This window comes from Vigna unguiculata, chromosome 6, assembly GCF_037176805.1.
Source record: "Vigna unguiculata cultivar grain cowpea cultivar isolate G323 ecotype 2 chromosome 6, ASM3717680v1, whole genome shotgun sequence".
In the NCBI taxonomy this organism is placed as follows: domain Eukaryota; kingdom Viridiplantae; phylum Streptophyta; class Magnoliopsida; order Fabales; family Fabaceae; genus Vigna; species Vigna unguiculata.
The window spans coordinates 40,646,065-40,656,458 of record NC_140797.1 but is presented as its reverse complement, the minus strand read 5'-3'; the positions used below and the strand labels follow the sequence as shown (position 1 = coordinate 40,656,458).

The 10,394-nt window shown below is 32.5% G+C and overlaps 1 protein-coding gene across 1 annotated transcript; it reads right to left on the bottom strand.

The window, feature by feature from the left end:
• Positions 1-6,186: 6,186 nt before the first annotated feature.
• Positions 6,187-10,106, bottom strand: LOC114188897 (DHHC-type zinc finger family protein). The gene is made up of 6 exons (XM_028077562.2): positions 9,484-10,106; positions 9,324-9,415; positions 8,815-8,941; positions 8,624-8,709; positions 7,812-7,877; positions 6,187-6,646 (listed from the first exon to the last, which is right to left on the bottom strand). The coding sequence occupies exons 1-6, from the start codon at positions 9,878-9,880 to the stop codon at positions 6,530-6,532; spliced, it is 885 nt and encodes a 294-aa protein (XP_027933363.1). The 5' UTR covers positions 9,881-10,106; the 3' UTR covers positions 6,187-6,529.
• Positions 10,107-10,394: the final 288 nt, after the last annotated feature.

Here is a 10,394-nt window from a genome sequence, read left to right as displayed (position 1 = left end):
TTTGATTTTAGCATTTTTGACGGCTTAAATTTTATTATTATTATTATTATTATAATAATAAAGACACTGGTATTTTTACGATATATTTTTTTATTATCATTTGATACTATTTTTTGTCATTATTTATTTTCTCTTATTTTGTTAATATTATTTTATTTTTATAAGAGTCGTTAAATGATTGTGGAACAGACTATTTTTTTATAATAATAAAGATTAATTATATTTTTCATTCTCAAATTATTGACCATTTTATAAATGATCCTAATTTCTATGTATAAAAAGGTCATCTTCATCTACTCTTATAAGAAAATATAGACAAACATATGCAACGATTTAGTTTCGCAGTTGAACAGAAGATGAAATTTGACAGTAACTCATACAGAAAAATTAAAATGATACAAGTTGCTCTTGACATAAACATCCAAGACTACTAAAAAGTATGTTATTAGGATAGTGAAGCAATTTAGTTTTCAGAAACACAAAACTAAAATGAAAATTAGGTTTTACAACACACATGTACACGTTTTTTTTTTTTTTAGGTTGAGTTTAAAGAAAGGATCTTAATGGAAGGTTTGTCTAGTTATTTAGACCCAACAACCCATCTTTATTACTATATGCAGCAACTCTTTTACTATTTAGACCTCAACACAAATTTATCAACCTCACAACATCCATATTTATCCATATTTATTATGATCCAATCCATATTTATTATGATAATGTGTCATTGCTTTTCTTGTAAGGCCAAAAAAAAATGTTTCTAATTCCACCGCAACCATTTTATTATAATTACATCATATGAAAGGACATCCATCATAAATAAATAAAATGGAAGAAAAAAATACAAAATAGATTATAGAAAAATGTTTACATGACAATGAGTGAGTAAATAAATAAATTCCTATAAAATAGATTTTATTTCATCAGAATTATTTTTTAGGTATCAACATTACCATTACATTTTACAAATTTCATCCTCGAATTTCTTTCTTACTTTAATTGATAAATATTTTTAATTTTATTTTATAATTTTTACCAGTAATTTATTTTATGTTTCTGATTTCAAATCATTCTAACCATGCATGTCACCTTATCATTAAGTTGTTATAGAAGTTCTACTTCAAAAATATTTAAGATTATATATTTGATTGTTTCGTTGACACCAGAGGCAACTTTCTATTAACTCTCTCAAATTGTAAAAAAAAAAAAAAAATCATAAAACATAGATTTGGAAAATAGCATACACAAATACGTTTTTGGTAAAACAAATTGTTCATTTCTATTTATATTTTAAAAATATGAAGATAACATGATTTTTTAATATAATTAATATAGAAATAAAAATATTTATTTACAACAACAAATAAAAATATTCTGTATTTCTTATAATTATTTCTATTTTGTATATATACATTCGTATTCTACTTTTAATTACATTAAAAATATATAAATAAGATATTTTTTATTGGTTTGAGTGAAAACATTTTGAACATGGAATACAACTAACATGTATTTTATCCTAGTAAATTCTCTCAATTAATTTAGAAAAAAAAATGTATTGACAAACTTTGCTTTTGACCAAGATGACAAATTTTCTATAAATAGAATTAAAATAGAATTAAAATAGAATAATTTTTATGTTTTAATCAAAATAAAATAACAAAGTAGTATTTTTTTTTATCTAAATAAATAGTTTGTCAAAGTTTGTAAAAAAAAAAATTGTTAAACTATCATACTCCATTAATAATCGAGAGAATTTAACCAGAATGCATCTGATTTTATTTTTATTTTTATTTTTTTCAGTTCGACTAAGAATACTCTTTAAAAATCTTCGTGATATAGTTTATTAAAACAAGACATTTCAACTAAAAAAAAATACTTACGGAGTTATTGCTAACATACATTTTCTTGAATTTTTGTTGGGACACAATTATAACTAACTAGGAATTACCATACTGTACTTTTTTCTGAAGTACCTCCATTAATTAAAAAGAATAAGACCAGGTTAACAAATTCCAAAGATAGACGAATATTTCATGAGTTAGTTAATGAGAACATAATTATGGAAAGTAAACAAAATTAAATGTAAATTATTTACTTTATTTAAATAGTTAAAATTACAAATGAAAGAAGATAAGAATACATTATTTTTAAAATCGTGCATTGAACTTAAAAATATATAATAAAATTCATACAAAAACCTTTTTAAGTTTTGTAAATTCTACATCACGCGTATTTCCGTTCTAACTGTAGAACTGTTGACATCATATAGAGACGGGTATGTAACAATCTGCCCCAGATAGCTTCCTCATCGAAAACCATTTTATTTACCTGAGAGGGAAAGAGAGAGAGACAGAAGCAATTGGGCACTAAGTTTTAGTGTAATAAATGTCAACAAAACAACTCTATTCCCACCAAACCTTCTACCTCTTTTTTTGGTCTGGGTAGCTCATAACTTAATTAGGAACTTAGGGTTGTGGTGTGTAGTGTTTGACTCACACAGAGGCAAAATCCCACATCGTACGTGTCTTGTAGCATCCCAGCATTCAAGTTGCGATTTGGCGCCCCTGTCCCCTCTCTTCTTTCACACTCCCTCCAAACTGTTTAATCCTATAAATAATCTCACACCCTTTTCTCACCATATCAGAAAGAAACCACCTTTTTCCAACGCTCTTCAGATTGGATGGGATCAAACGAGGGAGATGAAAACCGAAGCTGCAAGAAAAGTAGGTGCCTAACAAAGCCATCATCTTTGTTTCTTTTCCTCATCTCCTTGTTGCTAAGCATGGTAGGAGGTTTCGTTCTTGGATGGTGGCTACAAATACCATCCTTCAAATACCCAACTATGGATGGTACCCTTTGGCTTCCTTCTCTTTCTTACCCCTCTCATTATCTGCCTCTCTGTTCTCATTCCCGACCACTGTGCTGCCACACCCAGAATCGACCAAGAACAACCTTCTAAGACACAGGATCACTCACTCCCTCAACCAATCCGATGATGTTCTTGCTTTCTTTATATTTTCCTTCTTTCTCCTGCTTTTTCAGAGGAGTGTACTTTTCTTCACCTCTGCAATATTCAAAACAAGTTTGTATAGAACAGTTCAAAAGTATACTTAGTATTAATATGCAGTTATATATGCACTAAACCACTCTCTTCACTTGTTCATAAATTAGTTTCAGTAATCTTTTGCTAGTTTCTATGGATTAACTGTAACTGAAGGACATTGTCATCATGCCATCGTTTTCCAGTATTTGTTTACTTTATTCCATTGTTTACAACTCAGATGTCAGATATCTTAGAACATGACAGGGGTAGTACATATCTGGGACAAAATTTATCAGTATTATTATTATTATTGTTGTTGTTACTGTTGTGACATGTTTTATGATTAAAGAAAAGGGTAGCTATTAAGGGATATGTATGAGAATCTTAGGTGAGTTGTGACATTTGGAAGCGGCATGGAAAGCAGCGTGCAGATGCTCCCTTCCCCAGATTCTACAATTCAATTGGAATTGACCAGGCCACATATTAGTGAGTGAGTGATTCTTGTAACTTGTGAGATAACGGTTGCTTTCAAGAAAAAGCAGATTTTCCAACACCGTCCCTTTAGTTTCCAAGAGACATTGCTTTCCAATAATACAACCATTTGAAAAAGCCAAATATTTAACTTAGACTTGCGAGTAACCAAGAGCCACCACAATTCATAGAATTTTCTATATACATGCTATTTCAATACGAACTCCGAGAAACCCTGTGAGATTTTGTTTTCAGTACAATAAGGTTGTTGATTGATAAGATTTTATTCATTTCATGACAGAAACATTTCTTCTTAAGTAATTTCATAAAAGGTGTTTGTAGAAAAGTCGTTTTCTATTCTATCCTCAAAAGACAGTTCTTCGTCCCTGTTCTCCTGTGCTCAACAGATGGTGATGGAGATCCGAACTATTGAGGGACACCTGCTCCATAATTGAAAAGAAAATTACTTTTAAAAGTAACTTTTGTTTTTATAATAATTATTCTTTTACAGCTATTATAGTTATTTTAAACATCATTTTAATAGCATTTTATTGCATGGTAATGTAAAATTGTTTTATAACATGAGTTTATTAAACTATTCATAATTAATTGAATTCTGCAAATGACAGAGTAAAGAGGTGATCTCCACCATGATTCTATTTTCCATTTTCATCTAACACCAAGTCCCAAAGACACAGTGTTATGATCTTTCAAAATCTAGCTTACGTTGTAGTACAGTTGGAAATCCTTTTTATTCAAATAAGAGAGGAATATGCAATTTTTTTATGTGAAACTTACAACGAGACTTGTTCGAATGAACAAATTTTTATAGGTAATTAGAATTAGATTGATTTTCTTTATAGAGGTTACGATATAATGATTTGTCTAGGTATCGAGGATTTATATGTTATAACATACTTAAAGAAGTACTTGGTTTTCTTAACGATTGAGAGCTTTAATTTAGATAATTTAAAGTAATACGATTTACTTCTTGATATTATATTTAAAATAATATTTCTCTAAAAGATTTGTGCAGGTCCAATCCAAATAAGATAATGACAGAGATTGATTCCTCTTAAATCCCTTGAGTATGTTCTATTATTGAATCAATGTAATCTTTCAAATCATATTTTTCTCATTAAGGATCAGTCAAAAGAAGTACACGATTGATGTCTTTATTTGATTTAATCCCTTAAGTCAGATTTTCCCTAAAGGTACAATAACATTCAAAATTGATTAATATTTTGTTAGATTTTTTTTTTATTCATGTTTGCTATTCCCAATAGCCTATTTTCTGAGTTTCTGGAAATTAAGTCCAACAAAAATCACCTCCAACCCTAATCTCGTGTTTTTTTTTTCTCTTATTTTCTCCTTCGTTACTCTTTCACGTCATTCCAACTATACCATACAGAGCATTATGTTAAACAAACCTAATTTTACCTCTATTTTTCTCACATTTTTTTCTTCTCTTGTTTTCTCGCATACATATTTTCCTTCTGCTATTTCCTTCGCCTTTATGAAACACGATTTCTTTGGTTGTCTTGTTCCCTCTCTGCTTCCTCCGTTCCTTCGTTACCATATTATTGATTAATTACAATACTCATAGTTCAGTTCATGCTGTATTTTCAGGTTCCTAACCCAATTATAAGCACACCTCGTTGTCACTACCTCCAACAACTACCCACATGCCTCTACCAAGCTTCTCGAGCCCTACGACCAAATGAGTCCTCTCTCCCATAATCAATATTGAATTTCTATTCCCAAATAGGTTCTCTCCAACCTCACCAAAATTGCATCTTCCTTTGCCCTTCTCTTCTCTAACCTTAGTTCATTGTTGACTTGGTTACGGTCAGGAAAGTGAATAGAAGGAAAGTTAGATAAGGTCTAAGCACTAATATCATGTCACTGGAACATTGTTGTTGGGCATGCACGAAGAACAGAGATGTTTGAAGGATGCTCAGAAGATGTTTGATGATATACGTGAGTGATTTTGTTTCTCTAGACAATATAAGGTCAATTCTTTACTTTATTTTAAGGAATGAAACAAAACATGTATGCTTCTTTTCTTGTTCTAGGGCCTGCACTAATGGATTTCTATGCTTTGCTGAAAAATAAGCAGCTGAGAGGAATAAGCCTATGTAATCTAAAAAAGTGCTCGAGCAAGTTTCTTCATAAATATTTAAAAAAAAAGAAAAAACTTTTCATAAAATAAATTTAACTTGCATATAATGAAGGATAACAATTTTAAGAAATTATACCAGTAAACTTCTATAAATTAATTTTAGACCATAAAACACTAATTTCATTTTTTTTCATATTTAACTCTTTTACAAGTGTTTCTGAAAAATACTTGTTTAAACAAACTAAAAAGACTGGTGATATTCACCTTCCAAACCAAATGACAATTACATTCGTTAAATCTTTCAAATATTTTGTGTTTTGTTGCTTTATTATTTTGTATTATACCTTGACCAGCATAAAGAATTAAAGAGTAGAGAGAATAAATGAATTTCTGACTCGTTGAGGCCAGTTCATTATTCCCACCCTATTTTCGACAGTTGCATCTGACCCAGACAAATTCTTCACAACTCTAATATTTGGATAAGGATTTAAATTCTTTTTACCAGGAATATCAACAAGTACAACAAAGATATCAGATTAATAATGTATTAACAGATAAAAGTGCAAATTCCACTTCAATCAATAAATTCCACACACAAGTCCACAATAACATTTTCCCAGAACAGTGCAACAATCAACAGGTCAAACACTTGGAATGAATTTTGTCCTTCGAAAGCAACTCTACATTTTGTCCGCCTCAGACGACAAAAAGTATACGAATAATCAGTACAAACTGAATCGAAAATCATATATACACCTACTGGACAATTCTTAATTTCAAACACATCAAGCAGAGTAATATTTTCATAATTTCACTCCCTAAGCTGCACTCTCATGAAATAAGTATAAGTTAACTAAAAAAAATGTTCAAACCTAAAAGCTACCCGGGCTTCATACATCAACATCAGAACGCGTCGGGAAATCAATCCCCCTCAGAGCAGGTATGTTTTCTAAATCCTCTTTTGAAAATAATGGAAACAACCACAGGGCCTTCTTAGTGCCAAAAACCTTCAAAAGCATGACAAATTCAGATAAGAGTGAATATTGTTCTGACGTCATGTCCACTAAGATAATATAGTTAGGATCACAAATTTCAAATAGTATTCATTTTGGAGTTTGGTGGATCAGTCATGGTTTGCTCCTTTAAAAACACATCAATGTGTGAAGAGAAGAAAGTGTATATAAATTATCTTTAACTTCAACCTTGTACTTACTTACCAAAACAAGTACCTAGTGAAGAACGAAGGATATTAAGGGTTTTCATAACTTCTTTTCCATTCTCATCGAAGGTACCAATGTACCGATCTCAGATTTATACTGTATTTGAGGTATTGCCTACTTTAGAGCTTATAAGTCTCATCACACTTTTATCCTTAAAGGACACCTACCAAGTGTTCAAGTAAACAATATCTTGAATGTAGTAATTAACCACAACGATGTAATCTTAACGTTGTTGAGATCAGAATAAATATGCTATTCAAAAGTTATCAGTTCAATAGAGAAACATACAGGGGATGAACAAAATCATAAAATTAAGAAAGCAGGAGACCAAAAGTACACAAGTTCTTTTTTGAATAAAAACCATAACATGGTTTACTCGTTAGTAGAAGACTAGTTTTTTTGTTAAATTACTGAGTAAAAACCATCACATAATCTCATTATATTTTGGCCATCAAGAGAAGTTATAACCTGTTAGTTTAATTACAAAAGATGATGAGACAGGCAACTCCTCAGCCAAAAACTTTATTTTTATGTTAAATTTGATTTAAATTAAGCTTTGGTCCCTTTGGGGGAAGGCGGGTTACGAAAAGTCCTTGCACCATCCTGGATTAGAAATTTCCGTTCTCCAAAACCGGGAAGGATCTCCACTATCCCTTTTACTAAACTTCTCATCAAGTTCTAATGTTTTAAAACTACGTTTAGAGAACCCTTCAAAAGATTATCTTATGCGATGGGGATGGAAAATACTTGTTACGGGAGAGGGAGACAGAAAGGTGCAAGAAAAAAACAAATAATTGTAAACAAACACCCTTCCTCTTTTTTCTTAAAGAAAATATTAACTAATAAATCATACATGTACCGTTTGCTTCCGAAATTTTCGAGCTAAAGAACATGTTTGTTTCGCTGTTTTACTATCATTTTCTAATCTTTGCTACTGGAAAACAGTTCTTACCTGCTCAAAATTCCTCTTCCAGCCGAGGTCGTACATCCACCTAACTCCTTTTTTCTTTTCATGAACCTAAATCATCATTTTCAAAATAACCTTTTAGATAAAAGAGAGCACAGTGCTGCATGACGATTCAAGAATAAACAACACCAAGATACTTTCTAATTTGTTCGGTAGAGTTGATGGAGCAGGTTTACATCTAGTTTAAGGTCAATGAGACGATAAGGAAGAGATAGATGAATCAATAAGTCATGGAAAAATAACATGAAAGTATGAAGTTTTTCAAGGGGAGATATTGAGATTATTTAATATCAATGAGTTGTGAACAAATCATATAAGAGACCAAATTACCACACTCAACCAAAAAGCTTAAGATAATAGGTTTATGAATTTTTCTACTTATATATTGTCTTACTCATTTCTAACTAATGTGAGACTTTCAATTTACTTAGAAACACCAAGTACATAACCATCTAACTAAAATCAACTAGTGACCAAATGAACCTCATGATTCTGTTTTCTATAAATAAAATAAAACGGTCCAGAGCACTGTCATATCTCAAGTTGACATGCTCCAAACTCTTGTTATTTTTTCTCAAAAATAAGATCCCATTTGGAGTTGATTTTAGGCTACACGCATGTGAATGCCTGCATTGTCATGCTAATAAATAGCTTGGCATAATTCCAAAGCCAAGACAACAAGGAATATGCTGGATCTCAGACACAAGGTAACAACAGTCTCATGCATGAATGACAATACAGTTACCATAAACCTGTTTAAATAGAGTAAAAAGGGAAACTAACAGTGTATTTATTACCTCTACTGAAGTTGTGTTGCTTAGCAGAAGAGATATATGCATAACAACGAAACAGAGAAGACTGAGCGCAAAGGCTAAATTAAGAACTGCATCAAGGCACACAATCTGTAAGAAGCATTAACAGTTATGAGAATCCTATAAAATCTAGATATAATAACTTAATCTTCTAGAAGCAGAGTACATAAACTTACTAGAAGCCAAAAAGATGACGGCAAAGCCCCCGGGAGACATTGAATGATTCTTGTTTCCACCAAAGAATCTGATAAAACTAGGAACCAGAGCTAAGCAATCCAGTGTTGTCTCGAGAAATGTATACAGCTGTGCATGGTTGTGGGGAGATAAATGTAAGTCGGGCAAAACAAACGCTAAAAGTCTAGAAGTAGCTTCTGACTTAACCCTTTCCAAACTCCACCTGAACACCCTCTTCTCTTCCAACAGTTCTCACACTGTTCTCAATTCCATTTTTCCTCTAGAATAAATTATTATTAATATATCAAATCCACAAAATCTCTCACTTTTTAAATGCATTTCCCAGTTCCCTCCCACCAACTGTCACCAAAGGAATCAACAATAGACGTTTCGCCATATATTTCAAAAATTAAATTGAACAGCGTTACTCACTTGAACTAACACATAAAATAAAAAGGAAGGAGAAATAAATAAATAAACAAATAAAATAAAAGAAGAGAAATAGATGTACCAAAAATAGGAGAAAGTACTTGTAGTTACGAGCCCCAACGCAGTTGACGACCCATATGCAATGATGATCCATCTTCAGAACACACCTTTGGCCTACAGAGTGGAGAAAATGGTGAATAATGGAAAAAAGAAGAGAGCTTGAAAGTGAGAGAGTTGCTTACAAATAGAGCAGTGGTGGCAGCGCGGTGGCTTGCCATTCTGGCATCGAGTGCAGTAGGCGGGAGAGGGCGTTGGCGGCGCTGTCTCCAAATCGAAATCGGAGCGAAGTTGTTGTTGATGGTGTCTCCAATTGTGAGGGACGGAACCGGGATCGTTAAGTACGACCATGAGGTAGGACCAGGTTAAGAGTACGAGGAGAATGTGAAAGAGGAGGAGAACGAAGAAGGCGGAGAAAAAGGAGGGGAGGCGGAGAGGGGAGTGGAAGAGGAGAGGGCCCCACGTGATTAAAACGACGGCGTAGTAACTGAGGGCAACAATGGCGGCGAACAAGAGGATCATGAAGTAGCCCAGAACTCTGAGGGCAGAGCAGAGCTTAAAGAGGTTTATGTTGGTTCCCATTCTGATTCCTATTCCTATGTTTGGAATTGGAACCCAAGCTGATCCCGGCAACGGCAACGACCTGCTTCTTCGGGCCGGGAACAAGCGCTTCCAGATATCTGAAGCCAGGATTGGATTAACTGAATCGCAATTGGAATTGGAGTCGGAATATTGGGGTTTTCTTTCAAGAACACCAACCAAAGACTTCACACTTCACACTTCACAAACAAACAACCCAACCCTCTCATCTCAGTTTCATGTCTCAAATACGGGTCGATCCGGATCCAACCACCGGTATATATCTATAAATGATTTTTTTTATTTAAAATAACTCTCGCTAATTATTTGTTGGCTTAAATACGTTTTTGATCCTCATTTTTGTAATATTTTGGTGTGGATGGTCCTTATTTGGACAGAATATTTAAAATGGTCCTCATTTTTATCGAATATTTAAAATGGTCCTCATTTTCGCAATTCATGATTTGTTTGGTCCTTTTCTGTAACGTTGTCTAAATCATTAACAGAGCATTGTACA

What these genes read in the sequence shown, in the direction of transcription:
- LOC114188897 (XM_028077562.2), bottom strand. Translation starts at nt 9,880, where the DNA reads ATGGGAACCAACATAAACCTCTTTAAGCTCTGCTCTGCCCTCAGAGTT. An exon ending in AGTACTTTCTCCTATTTTTG is followed by an intron (nt 8,942 to 9,323) that starts GTACATCTATTT and finishes AACCATGCACAG; the next exon opens with CTGTATACATTTCTCGAGAC. An exon ending in GCAACACAACTTCAGTAGAG is followed by an intron (nt 7,878 to 8,623) that starts GTAATAAATACA and finishes ATGATGATTTAG; the next exon opens with GTTCATGAAAAGAAAAAAGG.